Raw genomic sequence first — 18,411 nt, 5'->3', positions numbered from 1 at the left:
TTTTTTTTTTTTTTTTTTTTTTTTTTTTTTTTGGTACCGGGGATTGAACTTTGGTCCTTGCGCTTGCAAGGCAGGCCACGGAACCGCTGAGCTAAATCCCCGGCTCAAGGATGTATATTTTCTTTTTCTTTTTTGACAGGGTCTTGCTACGTATTCCAGGCTGGGCTTGAAGTTGCAGCAATGTTTTTTGCCTCAGGCTCTTGGTGCTAGGATTATGGTGATCACCATCACACCTGGCTAATTTTATATTTTTATAGAATAAAAGATATCTATAATACTTTCAAGATCTTTACTGATTAAAGAATACAGTGTAAAAAGTACCGGTGATCTTACCTGATTAGGTATCCTCAGAGGGGGCCGGGGACCGCCAGGGTACCGAGGTGACATAAAAGGCTAATAAGGCAAGCAAACAAAACAGAAAACAGCACACGGTAAAGTTCAGATCTAAAACATTTAAAATTAATACAAAATGTAAGTCAACTGACTTTGTGGTTGTTTTCAGCAGAAACCTCAAAGATATTAAAATAATTACAGTAAAATTTTAAAAAACTCATTAAGGTAATGACATCTAAAATATGATTAAGAAAGAAGCAACTGAATCTCAACAAATACTTCCAGAGAAGATCTGCTGTGATTTTATTATGTTAGGTTTGAATATAAACTTTTGACTAAACTCTAAAGTTTGGTCATCAATTTTCTTTACTAATTTCAAAATTGTCAAACTATTTTTTTTTTTTATGTAGCTCTATTTAAAATGGCAAAGAAAATTTCTTTTCCAGGGGTCACTTGTAGACAGAAAAAGGTTTCGGTTTTCTCTTACTATGGGTTTGTTATAATTCAATATTGATTACAAATTTTAAAATTAAAAGTTCTTCGCATCCTTTGACTTTAGCAGATTTTGAAGTGCATACATTCAATAAGAGAAAGAATGGCCTCTCAGTGAAAGCCACGTTTATTTATGTGGCTGGATTAGCAGGGGTTCCTCAGGCTGGAAGAAGTCTTCCAGTCCAGACCTGTCTGTCCAGGGTTGAACGGAAAGAGAATCACTTAGATTTCAGTCACTTAGACTGGGGCATCAAATTATTACATGTATTAAATTATTCAAAATCAAATTTTATTATATTTTTCTAAAACATCAAAAAAGTTATTATTTTGTTTAGTTATACCTCCACCCATAGCTACACCCCTGTAAAATTCCTTGGGCAAGTCAAGTTTAGAGCACATTTTAGATACATTTGTAGTTTAAAGCACAAGTTTAGATACATTTGTAATGTATTGCCTACACGTTTTCAGAAAATCAGGCCTGCGGTGCATGACAGTGCACGTTTTCCATGGTTGTTTTAAAAGAAGTCCCTGAAAAATGAAAGCCTAAGAAACTTGTGCCATTCCAAGGACTGGCTCCAGGATGAAGCGAGTAGTTCAGCTCCTTCTCATCTGTCCGTGTGCCCAAGAGTTCTCTTTGTCAGGACAGAAATTCGGGCCATCTGGGGAGCACCATCAGCCACAGCCGATGACATTTAAGTAGATTCTCCGATTTTAACAAAGTTGACCCAGAAGGTTTAGTTTTCAAGTATTTGACTAAAGTTGTCTCTCTGAAGATACATCCTTAGTTGGATTAAGAAGTAAACCATATACTACCAGAGGAAGGTATTTTTTCTTTCCTTTCTAAACCTTTCAGTTTTACTTATAAAACTCATTTCAATTCAGGACTCCTGCCTAAATTTTAACAATTAGATATCGGGGCCTTGGTTTTGTAATGGTTGACTTTCTTTAGCAACATAATATTTTATAACATATTCACTAATTCAAAGGGTTATATAAATTTACTGAAATATGGAGAAATAAAAATAGGCTACTGATAATTCCTATTTATAACAAAATTACTTTAAAATGGAATACAGAGTGAAATTATGTGAAAATATTACTAAATACCAAATGTTGAGATAAATATTAAGTGCACCATTTGAAATAAGCATTAGAGATCTGTTATGTCAGCGGGGTCACAGTGCCACTTAACAGAAGGCCTGAAGGGGGAGCTGTTTTCTTTCAGCCATGGCGCAGGGATTGCCTGTTGGTTCCCACCTGACTGGCAGGGTGGCAGGAAGGTCAAGACGTGTCAGCTAGAGAACTGCAAGTCCCTAAAACAAAGTTAGGGGTGAGACTGTCTGCTTTTATTCAACTTATTTCCTCTTTTATGTCTTTCTCAAATTTGTTTTTGGCAAAAAAGATTAAAAATTGAAGATCACTTATAAATGCTAGTTTGTTTCTATACAATCAAAGCATAAAATGACAAAAATCTAGTGAATTTAGATAAAAATATACTTTTATATAAAATGTAAAGGTTGCTTTGGCTAAAGTAGCTGAATGTAAAATCGGTGTTGCTGCAACATAAGCTCTTGATATTCAGACTGGCCCTCACCCTGCATGATGTTCACTTCTGACTGAATTAGCTCGCGGAGGCAGCAATATAGAGCAACAGACAGTATCTCGGCTTCACTGTTAGAAACCAATTGCTTTCAAATGTAATTCAAAATATTAAAACGAATTTAAATTCTTTTATGCTAAAATACTGATCTTCTCAGAGACAATGAGCTGATAACATACATTTTATCTACTGGCCACCACTTTTCCACTCCCTGAACTGTATTACTAACTCTCCTGAGTCCTCGTCTTCAAAAGTGTACTTCCTCTCTGTACTGGGGATAGTGTTTATTTTTGTTTTTGTTTGTTTGTTTTCAATAGTTAGGGCATCAAATATTTTGAAAAATTATTCACTTAATGTGTACAGAAGTTGAGGCCTGGGTTCTAGTTTGGGCATCAAATATTTTGAAAAATTATTCACTTAATGTGTACAGAAGTTGAGGCCTGGGTTCTAGCTTTTGTACCACTGCTGATTAGAAGAGGGGCCTTTAGCTAATATAAGGAGCCTTGAGTTTCCTCAGCCTTCAGATGGGGATGTTCACCCAGGTGATTCCCACCATCCTTATAAAGTGGCAGCCAGCTGGGAAGGTGTGGTGAAATTGGCTCTCTCAACAAAGATTTACCAAACATCCACAGAGACCCCATGCTGGCGACTGGATACCAGGGTTCCCAGGCTTGTAATTAAGAGGAAAAACAAACTTTGGGAACACTGTTCTCTACATCAGTCCACTAATCAGGAACAAATAGTATGTTTCATTCACCAACTGGCAAATTATCAAAGAAAGTCCAAAGAAAATAATATTTCAATCTGGTGCCTTCCCGCAGAAGTCCTATTGCACCCTCCTCCTTGGTAGAACGTGGAGTGCTGTGCCTGACTGAAAACCAAGGCTGCACATTAAAAGCATTTCCAACTTAGGTAGAGCTTACCAGGTACGGTCCTTTATAATGTGAGATGAACTGGGCAGCACAAGGAAACTACATTCCTACAATTTCTTGTTTCTGCACATTTCAGCTACACGCTATGCTATGGACTGATGTCTGTGTCCCCACAAAATCCTGTATCTGACCGCCTGTGTGTCTTCAGGAATGGGACAAGTGTGAATAATATGTATGTATGTATGTATATATATATATATATATATATATATATTTACACATATAGTTGTACAGTATTTATATTACATGTGTACATACATGGGAGAGAGAGACAATCTCTCAGCCTGTCTCTTCTCTGTGGCAGTGAACATACCATCATCTGCAAACTAGTAAGATGGCCCTTTTGTAACCTTCAGGATTTGGATGAATACGTTTCTATCCTATAAGCAACCCAGACGATGGTATTTTTATTATAGCAGCCTGACTAAGATGCCCTAGAAGGAATGAGATAATGTAAAGGGAGAGAAATAAAAAATATATACTATCAGAAAGTTAATAAATACTTGATGACAAAATGAAAGGAAAAAATACTCTAATAGAAATACAAACGAAGTGTCCAGCTCATTTCCTCCAAGTAGTCTTTTGGAGAAAAAAATCACACCACTTAGAATTATAATTTATTTCAAAATGAGTGTCATTAAATTTTAAAAGATTTTTATTTTCCATTATATCTAGAAATTATTCATGGAATTTTAAACTTCTGCTTTCCTAGAAAGGAGATTTTCCCCCTTTATTCTGAGCTGTTTCTGCTAGTGCAAGGTAATAGCTTCTCTCTTCTTTGATCTTTCCTAAGGCCTTTGTATTTCATCCTAATTCCTAAGAATTAGTTGGAACTGGCTCTTTCTCTCCTCCTCTACTAACTGAAGATCAAGTTCTCAGTCCCATTCTTTTCTGCTCTGAGGGTCCCAGATCATTCAATGGAATTCTTTTATAAATAACTCACTGGTAGTGAAATTACAGTGAGGGAAAACATTTTACATCTACTTCTTTGAAGACATATATGGTAAAACTGCACGTCTTAAATGATACATTATTTGAAGGTCAATTTTGTTAATATTTTCTAAAAGTTTTCGTAGTTTCTAAAAGCATATTAATATGATCCATCAACACCATAATATTCTCTGTTCTTCAAATCACTCTGTGCTCTCCTTTCTCTGCCAAATAAATTTCTATTGATCTCCCAAGTATGAGTTTAAATGCCATTTTCTCTTTAGGGTCTCTCCATAGGGTCCTTTCCCTCTAACTCTGTGGTGTTTTCTTTATATGATTTATGAGGGAGGATTTAGTATGCTACAAATATAGCAAGTATTTGATAGGAAGAGTACCCACTTCAGAGGAAAACACACACAACAATATTAGAGTAGGGATGGCACTGAGTCAAGGTAACTCACCTGTAAACTAATACTAGCACTCCTTAGAATCTCTAAAGTCAATGCAGTAATATATATATCAGCTTTTAACATATTGTGACTATTTCAGCTTGGCTTTAGAAGTTCTATACATCTTGGTCCTGACATATAAAGTGATAATAAAGACAATTTTTAATAATGAAAAAGTATGAAAAACTTTCTTTAAAATGTCAATCAGTTAAGTATGTTTTATATCCTTTATTTTACTTTATGAGCACAATTTAGAAGAATGTAATGATGAAAGAGTTATCAGTGATAGTTCTTTAGAGTGGCAGAGATAATATTTAAGATAGTTTATACTGTGGAAAACTTAGAAGCCCAAGGTAATTCTGAAATGTACAATTACCTAGGACTTCTCTAAAGTAATTTTGTACTTTTTTGAAGACAAAGTCATCCTTGTGAAATTTGCTTCCCAAGTTTAAGAAAGAAAACTTAAGTGACTGCAATATAAAATTAACAACTTTAAGAAAACATGAAATTAAAACAATTTAGGAAGCCACCATTCACTTAATAAATGACTATACTTTGTGAAATGACTTACTTGATGTTTTACAAGTTGTTATTCATTTATAGTAAAATGTTACTCCTTATATAATCTTATTTGAATATGTCTTTTTGACACATTTTAGAGCAGGAACTTTGCCTTTTTGCAAGTCTATTAAATCCAGCTCCTTATTTTACATAAAATGTAGCAGTGCTCTAACCGCTGTGCTAGCTCGGTGCCTCCCTGCCCCAGACACACCTTTACACGGTGACGCCCACTGAGCGCAGGTGAAGGCCGGACACCTGCGCGGCCATTCACTTAGTGCGAGCGCTTCGGCCTGGGCCTCACTGTCCCCCAAATGCAGTAGGGCAGGTGAGCGAGGGGATGTGCACATAAGGCAGTAATTAGCATGGACCTCTGGACTCTGTAAACTAAAAGAAAGGCCACTACTGAAGTGAAATTAATTTAGCAAGCTGTACCTCTCTCAGGCCTCAGTGGTGTTTTAATACTACACAGTCTTCGGCACTTCTGTATTAAGATAAATGCTGATGGGAAAGAGAGGACAGGTGGGGGATGGCTGTGATGTTATTAGAAAAGTTATCATTGTAATAAAAATGTTCATTACAATGTGATAATGTATAAGGTTCTCGCAGAGGGGGAGCTGCCAGCACACCCCAAGAACGTACAGAGCAAGCATTCAGTACGTATCTGCTGGGTCCCTTAGCTGGCTCCCTGGCTGAGGGAGGAGCAACGCTGATGAAAGAAAGGCTCTCAAAATCAGAGAAAGATGCGGTGCGGCTTGGTCTTCTTGCATGCGTTCTCTCGTCTTTGAAAATAGTAACATCTACTGATATTGTAACGAGTAGCCATACTGTTGCCAACAGTGTATCTGGACACGTGGTGATAAAATGCTTATAAATATATCTAGTCAAGAGGGAAAACCCTGCTTGCTTAAATAAGATGTTACATCTTCCAGAGAAGAAAGAAGGAAGGGCTGGACATTCCAGTAAGATACTGAATTAAAACGAAAATATCCATTTTCACAACATGTGAGAGAACTTACAATTTGGATGACTAACAAGGCTTTTTATTTTTTCCTACTTCTTCCAAGTTTTTCTAACTATTTCTGGAGTGTCAGGTTTTATTTTTTTCTTTTTTCTTGAGTTGATGCTGGCCTCGAACTCGTGGCAATCCTCCTGCCTCAGCCTCCTAAGTGCTGGGATTACAGGCGCGCGCCACCACGCCCAGCCAGGTGTCAGCTATAGAACACTTGGTACTGAACAGGGTTGGATAATTCATGTATAGGAGCACGGAGACTGCACCCAGGGTGACTTCCTGATCCTTCTCTGGAGCACAGAGCAGCCGTGGGACAGATCTCCTACTGGGATCCTTGCCTGCTCAGACTGAAATATAGTTTAAAAGTTTATAATCCTCAGGCCAGGTCTCAGAAATGTGCCTTCAAAAACATATTCTCTTTCCTCTAATAAAAGGCTGAGCATTACTCACCCTGCTTTCCTAGTGTAATATCCCCTTTAGCATATGACTGTCTTCAGGTCAGAAACCTGTAAGAAAACAGTTATTTGCCAAAATGTAGTTGGCTTCCCTTAACCTCAGGCCAGAGCAGAAGGTACAAAGTGGACTGCGGCCCAGCAGCACAGCAGCGTCTCTGGGGACCAGACTGCTGCTCAGAGATCACACATCTGCTTCAGGGGCCCTGGCACAGAGGGCTGCACATTCAGACTAAATCTTTCCACTGCTGATTCAATGTAGTTTTAAGCAACTACAGGAACAAAGCATAATTCTATGACAGAGAATTTATTCTAGACTCTAAACTGAAGCTTTAGACAGATGTGATAGGTCCTAATTATTCAGAGTCATAGAAAGGTAATAAAAAGGTCTGGGATTTAGCTCAGTGGTTCTGGTGCCTGCCTCACAAGTGCAAGGTCTGGAGTTTGATCCCTGGTACCAAAAAAAAAAAAAAAAAAAAAAAAGAGAAAGCTAATAAAAGTACACAGCCAGGCATGGTGGCACATGCCTGTAATCCCAGCACTTGGAAGGCTGAGGCAGGAGGATCACTGTGAGTTCAAGACCAGCCTGGGTTACATAGTGAGTTCCAGGTCAGTCTCAACTACATAGTGAGACCCTGTCTCAAAAAATTAAAAAAAATCAAAATCAAATAAAAACACTTGCTACAAGATTTAGTCGAAAGCATAAACACTTTTAAAAACAGAATATTACTTTTTGTTTATTATATGTCTATTTTTAGTTAACTAAACTATCTTTACATGATATTCTCTCTACAGATTTCATTCTATATTTTACTTAGAAGTAAAACCTTTTAAAACTTAAATTAACTTTCTTGCAGTTAAGTTCTACCCACAGTAATATTGAGAATATTATTTTGAAAAATCATTAGTGTATTTGACTCCTTATTTTATCTCAACCACACTTTATGCAAGAATTGCTTACATATTTTTATGTTTATAACCCCATGATATGCTTCATGAGTTTTCTGTAGAAAAGCAATGATGCATAAATTATACCTCAGATGAATTTAAAGTTCCTCTACAATCCATACACCCTAATGTTTCCTTTCTTCTCTGTTCTTCAGGCACAGACACCCCAGTGAATAAGACACTCTGGATTAACACATTTTAATTCCAACCAGTACTAAACCAATTTGGCTTTCCAAGCGACACACTTGTGCTGGCACACCCTGCCGATAAGCCTAAGCGTGTAGTTTATCTCCTACACGTCTTGGGGATGCTGTCATCATCAACACTTAATTAAAGGAACTCACAGAAAATAGCTGTAGAGTAGGAAGGGACCCAGTTCTCCCGGTGTCATTTTGGCAATTCCAACCACTGGTTCTTCTGATGCAGACCCGAGCTGAGCATCAGCACTGGGCGCTCTCAGGAGGTGCCTGTCCCGACCTCCGGCTTCCTTACAGCACAGACTGCACACGTGTGACCACAGCCTGGAGTGAGAGCGGACTGTGCTGTCTGCTGCTCTAATCCACGGAGTCTGAGTAACACCATACGCAAGTGCTTACATCAGTTTAGATACAAAATATGCACAGCGCAGATGTTCCTGTCCGTGAAAGCAGGAGCCACAGAAGCACAGAAGCCCCATCTCACTCCTGGCTGCCTTCTCTAATGACTGAAGACAGTGACAGATGAGCCCACTTTAAAAAAATAAGTGTGGGATGGAAATAAATATTTGAGATCTATAATTTAGGATCGATAATCAGACTGATTCAATTTAACCTAAAACTTAGTAACTTTTAGAAAATACCTAACATTTCATTAAAGAATGCAAAACTGTTCCTCTGGTCTCACTCTTCCCCTTCATGTTCCTGTCTGTGTAGTGGCCCCACAAGGGGGCATAGGAGCAGGTGCTTCAGTTTACTTAACCGTGCACTGTAAAAAAACAAAACCAAACCACCCCCACATTTCGTGTGGACCCTCTGGTGTGCCACTGTGCTGGAGAGCTCCCCCTGATTAAGCAACCATCCTTTCCAGTCCCCACGCAGAGGCCGGGCGTGGTGGTGCACACATCTGTAATCCTAGTGCTCAGGAGGCTGAGGCAGGAGGGTTGCCGTGAGTTAAAGGTCAGCCTGAACTACACAGCAGACACAGGGACACCCTATTTCAAAAGCGAAAAACCAAACCAAACCAAATCCCCAGGAAGAGAGAAGGATGCTGATAAAGAAATGGAGGTGACTGCATGCGCTCTGACATTCCCCAGAAACAAATTACACCATCCTGCTCCCTCGGTGACTCACAGTGAACACGCAGTCTACACTGAAGCTCACTCAAAGCTCAACGCCTGACCTAGACAGTCTCTGCACAGAGCCGGTCTTCTTGGAAATTGCTGTTGCGCCGAGTCTGTCCTGATACTGAAGCCTGCTGGCAGCACTGGACAAGTCATTCTCCTTGAACACTTCTTCCTTGGCCGGCCCCAACCATGCTTCTGGGTTCCCTTCCTACTCCTTACGTCCCTCTGCTGTTCCTTCTCACCTTCCCGACGCCTTCGCACTGCGGCCCCAGGACCCGTCTGTGTGCAGCGTCTCTGTCTGCGCCCAGCTTGGTGCGGCCCTTCAGGCTCATGGCTTTGCAAGTTCTTACGCTCTGACCTCAGAGCTGCCCTGCAACCCAGGCCTCGGCCGCGCTGCGTGGACTCTGCTGTCGCGTCCCCTGCTCAGTCCCTCCTCTTCAGGTCTCATGGCCGTCTCACTTTCAGTTCGGAGAAGTTCTGGAATCCCTCCTCACACTTCGGTAAACATCAGCTCCACGTCTCCAAAGGAACAGGCCACGCGCCTCGCAGCCACCCTTGAACTGTCTCATTTCCTCACCAGCATATTCAAACCATCACGAAACCCTGCTGGCTCTAGGTTCAAAGCAGATCGAGAATTCACTGGACTTCTCCCCACTGTTACCACACAGGTGCGTAATAATCTCTCGCCAAAATTCTGTAACAACATCCAACTGGCCTTCCCATTTCTGTGCTGTCTTCCCGTGCACTAATCTCAATGTTCGGCCACAACCGTTACAATGCTCCATACAGAGTATAGCCCGGTCTCCAATAAGATCTACAAGGATCTTCTTGATCTGGCTTCCTCTTCCCTACAATTTCACCTCTATTCTCCCCAGTGGACCTTCTTGTTGTTCCTTGAAAAGTAATGGTCGTGTTTGGAACCTGGAGCCTTGTACTTGCTTGTTTTTTGGTCCGCACACTGTTCCCCTGTATCACACGGCTCGAACCCTCATTTCCTTCAAATCTTTACTCAGTGATATTGCTATGGCTTATATCTAGGGGTCCCCCCAAAGCGTCATGTGCTCATAGGGGAGGCTTCAGGGGATGTGACTGGATCACGGGGTGTATTCTTACCAGTGCACCGATCCACTGACAAATTTATAGCTAATGTTGGGAACTGGAGCCTGATGGAGGAGGGGTCACTGGGGTGCAGCCTGGCAAGCTCTCTCTCCCTCATCCTCCCTTGATCTCGTTCTCTACCTCACCACCCTGCCTTGGGGCCAGCTGACTATGGACTGAATCCTCTATGAACTGTAAACCAAAATACCCCCCCTCCCCCCGCTTAGAACTGAGGGTCTCAGGTGTTGTGTCTCACAGATGAGAAAGAAACTAAGATAGGCAGGCATACTTTTCATCAGTCTTTCTCTGGCCACTCAAATTGAAGTTTTCATTTATTCTCTTAATTTTTTTTTTACCTTAGCCCTCATCACTGTCTAATATATTATACATTCTGCAAGGGGCAAGGCTGACACGTTTTGTGTAGAGAGGGCACAAAACACATCTGTTGGTGGATGTTTTTGCCAATTTTAGTGTTTTTCAAATCAGTTTGTAAGACTTATCTATTAAAACAACTTATAACAACAAGAAAGCCAAAGGATTTCTAGCCCCACACTACCCACCGCGAAGAATTCTGATACAGGGGCAGCTGGGTGACTACTAGGGCCCTCATGTTAGAGATCCACTGAACATGTTTGGGGAAACACTGACCCTTAACCTTTGCATCTCTTACGAGCTACCTCTTACCTGTCCACATAGAGCAAGAAGTGGGCCTCTTCTGGGCCACCGTCCGTTCTCGTGAGTAAGGTTTTATGGGAACACAGCATGCACATTAATCACAGTGTCCATGGTTGAATCTATGCTATGACAAAAGAGCTGAGTGGTTGTCACAGGGACCACACGGCCCGCATAGTCTAAAATACCACTCTTGAGACCTTTTCAGAAAGTGTGCTGGCGGCCAGGGATTTAGCTCAGTGGTTCCACTGCCTGCTTCACAAGAACAAGCTCCTGAATTCAATCCCGGGCCCCCAGCATAGAACATAAGGCAAAGTGCTCCTGAATACCACCTACTGATCAGTTAGTTTTTCCAAAGCTGAGGCTTCCTACTATATACTTAAGACAACCTATCCCAGCTCTGTGACCAAGGAAATTAACAATATACCTAACAATCCATTCCTTATCTCTAATTCTCCAAAGAACGTTGACTATTTTGGTTTGTGTAACAAAGAATGAATAAGAAAACTAAAATTGTGTCATAAATAGCCACGGCATAGTTGCAACTTGCTCTACCTAAAATTTTTAGCAGGGGACTTTAATAAAAATGGAAGCACTCTGGGAAGCATTTTCAATAATATGCTATTTCCCAAAGAAAAACTACAATTTGAAATTACCTGAAGAATAGCTGTGCTCTTCTCACAGAAGTGATTGTGAAATGTATCCTGTGGCTTCATACTAATACTTTGATGTCTTTAAGTTGCAGGAAAAGCATGAAAGTGAAAGGGAAACTAAAACCTGGCCTCAGATGGCCAGTCTTACTTTTCCTCCATGCTCACTTGGACAAACAAATAATAAACGCAGTCTCATTTCTAACAGAAGCCTCCTACTCTGTTCTCACTGGAGGACCAAGCGAGACTCCCAGCACCTGACCTTTCTCCCTTTGTTCCCAACCCTTCACTCACTGCTGTGGGGCCTTGACTTGTGGGAGCTGCATTTTTTTTTTAAAGAAAGCTTATTTAGTTGTTCAAGCTGAGCGGTTTTAATTTGTTCTAATAGTTAAGGCCAGGGAAACTATTACCACAACTGCAGTACAGCGTTATCAAAGCCGGAAGCTGTCAGGCACCTTTATTTTTTAAGTTGATTTTATTTTCATACTAAGGAGAGACAATATCTATTTGCAACATTTAGAGTCCCTATTCTTTAAAGATTCAGAATTACATTTTTAAGAACATTAAACTTAGCTTTTACTACTTGGGCTTTGACACATAAGTAACCTTCCCCACCTCCATACCCATATAGTATTTCTAACATCTACACATATAAATAGATTTGCCAGATACTGTATCTCGATCAGTTAACTGTTTGAGACTTCAGTATACTACACTGTTCATTTGAGTGAAGAAAGGCTATAATAATTCATCCTGGGGCTCCCTAGTTAACACGAACGCTGACAGCTGTGAGTGTGGGCAGAGTTTCTCTGGGTGTAGAGAATTTCCAATTTCTGCAGCAGCCATGGGCATGGAAGACAGGGAGGCCAGGCATTGCGGGGGACAGTGCCAAGGCGGGTAATAGAAGGCAGCAGAGGACGCCTGCAGAATATTAAAGTCTGCATACAAATTTTAAGGTAAAACAGGTGCTACTGATAATGAAATGGCTAGATTATGAAAGTCTGAATAGGAACTGAATAGTGATACAAAGGTATCTTTAAAATATATGACTTATTTCTAAAAAAATACATATTTACATCCCAGAAGCATTTATCCTGGAGCTTGTAAAAACATTTATTCATGTTTTTCAGCTTCAATTATTAATTAAATTTTTTTTATTCATTTTGCTCTGTTCCTTTTAAAATACAAAGATTTCTGTATAATCCTGGGTTTTGTTTTCATCCTGCTGCTTTATGGATATCACTTACATTGAGGCTTGCTGGGCACAGCAACAGTGTGGAGAAAGGGGCATATTTCTTCCTATTTTTTCTTCTTTTTTTGTGTTATTACTATGGCAAAGCATTAGGTCAGCTTGCTACAGTGCAGTCTTACTAAAAATAGAACCTTTGGAAACAGGATCCCCAGCAAACGGAGATACCTCCAGCCACAGCTAGATGGCAGAACAGCCTCACCATTGCTATCGCCAGCCTGAGAGACAAAACCCATCATGCCACATTTTCTAGGGTGTTAGAGTTGTGATCAGTTTAGATTTTAAAATACCTTGGTGTAAAACGAAATTATTTGGTATAGTTTATCCTTAACAGGTATTTATAATCTTATTCACATCAGAGCCTTAAATTTACAACTCAACTCAATATATTGTTTTCAACATTCAGTTAAGAAAACTAAAGGTCTAGTGAATATTTTTTGTTCTAATATATATGTATATATATATATATGTATATATATATATGTATGTATTCAAAACAAAATATAAGAAATGGTAAAAATGAATGTCTATAGGCTTTTATAATTTCAAATTAGGCATTTATCAGTTTACCCCGTATTAGACTCAGATATCATCGATACTGCACATCATATCAAAGGACTACACTGTGTTTTGTGTCACACACATGCAGGGCCTCTGGTTGTCTGAGACAGGGCCTCACCGTGCAGCTGGCCCACCCAGGAGGCTCCCCCCAGGGCTGGAGGGGTCACAGCCTGCACCAGTGACGTACAGCAAAACGTTCAGTGAGTAAAACAATCAGCAAGGTAGACTTCACATCCCGAGAGCTTTCCGTGGTAAAGAGTAAGAGGAGAAAAAAGAACCCCTTACGAACATTGTGGTTGAAGTAAGAAATATACATGGGTTTAATTTCTTTTTTCTTTCTTTTTTTTTGGTGCTACCAGGGATTGAACTTTGAACTTGGGACCTTGTGCTTGTAAGGCAGGAGGTGGAACCACTGAGCTAAATCACCCACACCAGGTTTAATTTCTATAAGCAGTTCACAAGAGAAGCCTGTTACAGTCCCATAAATTCTTATATTTTACAGGATAAAATACACATTTTGTATAGACTCTTAAAAGGTACCAGTTAATATTCTAATTTTTGAAACACAAAAGAGTGAGTGCTTTGCCATTGTTTTATGTAGACTATTTCACTAAATTATTCTGACCACTATGCACATACGAGAAGAAAATGCAATTGGTCTGAGAAGCACTGTGGGCCATTTCAATTAAATCGAGGCATCGCAGCCTCCTGCCTATGCATGGATGCTAGGGTGCGTAACCCCACACTGCCACTGTCCATACACAGCTCAGACTTCTCAGTGCCCAGTGAGATGCCAGCCCACACAGGGACAGGGCGCCTGGACATGCTTGGCCCTGGGGTTCACTGACCAAATGGCACAGGCCTGGCTTTTACCCCACAAAACTGCCAAATTCGGGGTGCACTGTGGCCACTTCTCCTGTCCTCCCCACCATCCCGAGCAACCCGACTTCCTGCCTTAGGAACACTGCCTCGTGGGATTCATAGTTCCATGCAGGATCTGCAGGACTTCCAGACAAACCATCCCTGCGACAAAGACGCCAAGAAATAAGGATGTGTCTTGCATTGTATGGCTTTGTTGTACCACACTGACGGCTTCTTTGCCTTGTCCACGAGTCCCACTGGGCTTTCTTAATTGTCCTCCTCAGCAACAGAAGTTCACATTTCACTGAGAAGAGGACACTAACTCAGAGATGCCTTCTGTGATGGGCCTGGTAGATGTGTGGAGGCCTAGTCTCTACAGGAGGTGGAATTGGCTGCTGCTATAAACTTAGACTCTGTGATAGTCTCACCTGGTGATGAATTTGTTTATACCTGCAATGTTCTGTAATTTAAACAGGAATAAAAGGAATATGCTTGTCTATTTCAGAGAACTGTTTCAATGTAATATTTACAGTACGGTCACAAAATGAATAGAACCCAGAACTCCTTCTCTGGTGTCTGGTTATAAACTATAATTCTTAACTTGTGTATTCAAATCTAATGGGCTTACCCTAATTGTGGCATACTCCCATTTTAGCTGTCCCCAAATAAGCTTCGCATTTTCCCAGTAAGAATCTAAATTTAAAAGATCTGCACAGTGTACCTACAGGTTAGTGGCAGGGCTAACTGGTGCTCAGGACTTCCTTGTGCACCCAAGGAGAGCAGGCAGCAGTCTCTCAGGTAGGGGCTCCCTGGTCTCTGCGGCCCTGGCCTCCTAGAGTCCCCTCTCCCAGGCAGCCTTCTGGACTAAGCACTGGGGAGGACACAGCCTGCTCTTTCCCGGTGTCCATCGACCTCCCTTGACTGGAGCTGGCCCGGCATCACTCCTGGTGAACGACATGGCTTTGGAATTTTGTTTTTGGGCTTGGATTATGAATATCTGCTGCTCTTCCTATCCATGGAGGGCGGCTACTCTACATTAACGGCATTTGTTATGGACAGAATCATGAGGAAGGACTAATCACTGGAGAAAACCCTGGCTGCCGTCCAGGAAATGCTGGCATCCCTGGGTTCCACCAATGAGTAGAAACATAATGTGTCTTTCCTCAGAGTTTATTTGAATCAGTCAGTATTTCAGGGAGGCATTTCTAGGAGCCTACACACATTTAAACAGTGACTAGGCAGGAAAAGTATTTAGGATTAGCTTACCTCTGGATAAGCAGGGTGCTCTGCATGTCAAACTCAAATGTACCCAGAACTTGTCAACCTCTTGTCCTCCCTTATACAGATAAAGACACTAAAATTACTTCCAGACCCAAAGCAGGAGCTGCAGAATCACCCTTGATTCCTCCAACTTTCTCCTGTCTACCTGCAATCTAATAATCACCACGGCTTGGCAAACCTGACAGTGAGCTCTTTCTTCCTTTCTGTCCACTGCCCTGACCTTGAACGGCTCCAAAATGTCCACCCGCACTCCTGAGAGCCCTGCCGCAGCTCCGTGGTGGTGTCCCCTCGCTGGGCTGTTCAGGGTCAGTGTTTTCCGCAGCACTGTGCTGTGTCCGCCTGCCCTTTCCATTCTGAGCTTTCTCCTTGCCGCTGTTATCTCTAGTCTGATCTCTGTCCAGGACTCAGACTCACTGGCCAGCCTGACCTGAGTCTCACCAGGGCCTCGCTTGCCCTGCCTCAGACCCATTCTGCACTGAGGTTTCCATCTCAGAAAACAGCACCTCCCTCCACTCAGACTAGACCCCAGCCCGGACGTGCTCCTGAGTTGTCCTCCCGCCCCCTGCACTGGCTTCTGTGTCTGAACTCTGCCCTGCCCCATGCCCACTCCTCTCTCCGGGAGGCCAGACTCACCTATGCCTGGATCACCACACCTGTCCCTGACTGGCTGGAGACTTCAGGCACGAACCTGTGCCCGGCTCCTTCCGCCCTGGGATGAGGCCAGACTCTGGGCCCAGTCGGCCTCAGGCCCCTCTCCTCCACCTGCCCTGCCCTGCCCGCCGCTCTCCCTCTGGTTCTCCAGGCTCCCTCTGGCTTGGGGCTTGGTTTCTTCTTTCCCTTCTGGGTTTTGTGACTTATTTTCCTTCTCCCCTTCTTTTCCCTAACCAAGGATTCATTTTCAGATACCATTATCACTTGGACAACTTCTTGGATCCTCCTCCCTCGGAATGGGGCCCGGTGGCCGGATCAGCTCTCAGCACACACCTGCCGGTTGACAGCACCGTCTTCAAGCGCTCTCCCTGCCTCTCCTCTCCTGAAGCCGGGATGCACTGCTGGGAGCTCGGGTGTCTGCTGGACAGCCCAAGGCCTCCGGGCCACTCCCGGCTGCGGCTTGACTCCTCCGCTGGCTCTCGCTGATGAACAGCTTTTCCCAGCCCACGCTCCCAGCTCAGGCGGACTCAGTGCCGCTTCCTCTTGGGCATCACGGGCGCTCACTCCCTGCTGACCCGGGACTTGGGCTCCTGGGCCGGACAGCGAGGTTCTGGAGGCTCAGGACGCCCGCTGACTTCGGAGGCTATGTGCCCCGCATGCCGTGGGAGCCAAGTATTCACCCCGTGGAAAACAAAGTTAAGTCTGTGTCAAGTACTCTTGAAAAAAGACTGAGAAAAAGACAGGTAAGGCGAGAGGCGTGCGTGCTACCGACTGTGACCACGAGCGTGGGTGGCTCGCACATCCTGGCGAGATTGTGGGACAGACCGGCCTCCTCCCCACACTCCCGCCTCTCCGCAGCACTCACTGGGACAGACAAACTGATCGCGCCCAACCCCAACCCCGCTCTGCAGGAGAAAAGAGACAGAGCCAAGTCAAGCGAGCTGGAAATGCTTCACGAGTAACAGTCAACTGTGAACTTTAAAAGGTCAGGTCAGGTCAGGAGCCCAAGTCCGGGCTCCGGGGTTTAACTTCCGGCCCTGCCCCTTTCTAGGTCTGAGAGACCCCGGTCACCAAGCGGTTTCTCCTCCTGCGCAGTGGGAATGACCACGGCACGCACTGCACACTGAGGTTTGTGCGGGACGAACGTGGGTAGGCCCGAGGGTTCGGAACAAAGCTCAGCGCACAGCATCAGTTACTGTTCGCTGTTATTATCGTTATCTTGAATAGTGGCTGCTTACTTAATAATCAACATTAGAATCTGTTCTTAAACTGTAAGAAAGGGCCCCTGAGACAGGGAGCTGGAAGAAGACTCTTAAATATTCTAAACTACTTGGGTACTGATACAGGAGCAGCTGAGCGGATAAGCACATCCTAGAAGACCACAGTTGGTACTAGGTCCTAATTAAGACCCTTTAATTCAATTGATGCACTTTGCAAAATTACTTATAATTTTATTTCTCCATTTTCACATTTATAAGTACCCTACAATTAGGGTATGGGTTAGCTAACAAATGATTATCAAGGACTTTGAAAATCTAAATACTGAAGTAACAAATTATCTTATAAGCACCTAATTTATTAACAATATAGCATATTACGCTAATTCCTATAACGCCTTCCAACTCTAGTTCTTCTAAAGTCTTAATTTTCTCAAAGAACATTATAAAATTATGTATAAAAATAAATTTCAGAATCTGGTTAGCTTGAGTTCTTAGAATACTATCAGGTTTAAGATGTAAATAGAAATTACAAAATTATGTCTTATAATTCTAAAATCATTATCACTGCTGAAAAAGTGGCTTCCTGAAATTTTGATGTATCTATTTGAAAATCTGATCTTAAAATGCTGTTATGATATTAACTGAATTCCAGCTCAAAAGCCACAAAGATGAATTTCAGAAATACTTTGATGCAGCCCGCAATTCTTGCTAAGTGAACAGATCGTGCCTTCCAGACGGGTCAGCAGCACAGCTGGATCCCGGGCCCAGTCTGCGGACAGGAGACCGCCTGGGCGGCTACAGCCCACGTCTCCTGGAACATTAGCTGCAGCTCCTTCTCCCGCTGATATTTTCTCCACTTACCAGGCTAATTTCCACTTCACCTCCGTTTCCTTTTCAACTGAAGGATGAAATGGCTTAACGAATTAATGAATGAACGAACAAGGAAACCCAGGGAGGAAGCGCAGCAAGGCAGAGACTGTGTGGGCTGCTGCCCTGCCCGGGAACCGCCGCGCCTCCCTCCGTGACCCGGCCGGCCCACGTACCTGGAAGAAGCCTGGCGGCACGGGACCCACGGGCATGCCGTCTCCAGGGGGGATGTTTCCCAGCACGGGGCTGGGAGCTGCCGCCGCACTCTGCAAAG

The 18,411-nt window shown here is 42.7% G+C and overlaps 1 protein-coding gene across 4 annotated transcripts in view; it reads right to left on the bottom strand.

Moving 5' to 3' along the window:
- Ssbp2 (single stranded DNA binding protein 2) overlaps positions 1–18,411 on the bottom strand; it is a 256,100-nt gene that overhangs the window by 49,706 nt on the left and 187,983 nt on the right. For all 4 annotated transcript variants that reach the window (XM_010642855.3, XM_010642858.3, XM_010642864.3 and 1 more), the window contains exons 5-6: positions 18,314–18,403; positions 334–393 (exon numbers count right to left, since the gene is read on the bottom strand). In XM_010642855.3, coding sequence (XP_010641157.1) covers positions 334–393; positions 18,314–18,403 — 150 coding nt within the window. The remainder of the gene's footprint in view (positions 1–333; positions 394–18,313; positions 18,404–18,411) is intronic.

Source organism: Fukomys damarensis, unplaced genomic scaffold, assembly GCF_012274545.1.
Source record: "Fukomys damarensis isolate Sample0158 unplaced genomic scaffold, DMR_v1.0_HiC HiC_scaffold_3, whole genome shotgun sequence".
NCBI lineage: Eukaryota > Metazoa > Chordata > Mammalia > Rodentia > Bathyergidae > Fukomys > Fukomys damarensis.
The sequence above is the reverse complement of the archived record's forward strand: the minus strand, read 5'-3'. Positions and strand labels throughout refer to the sequence as shown.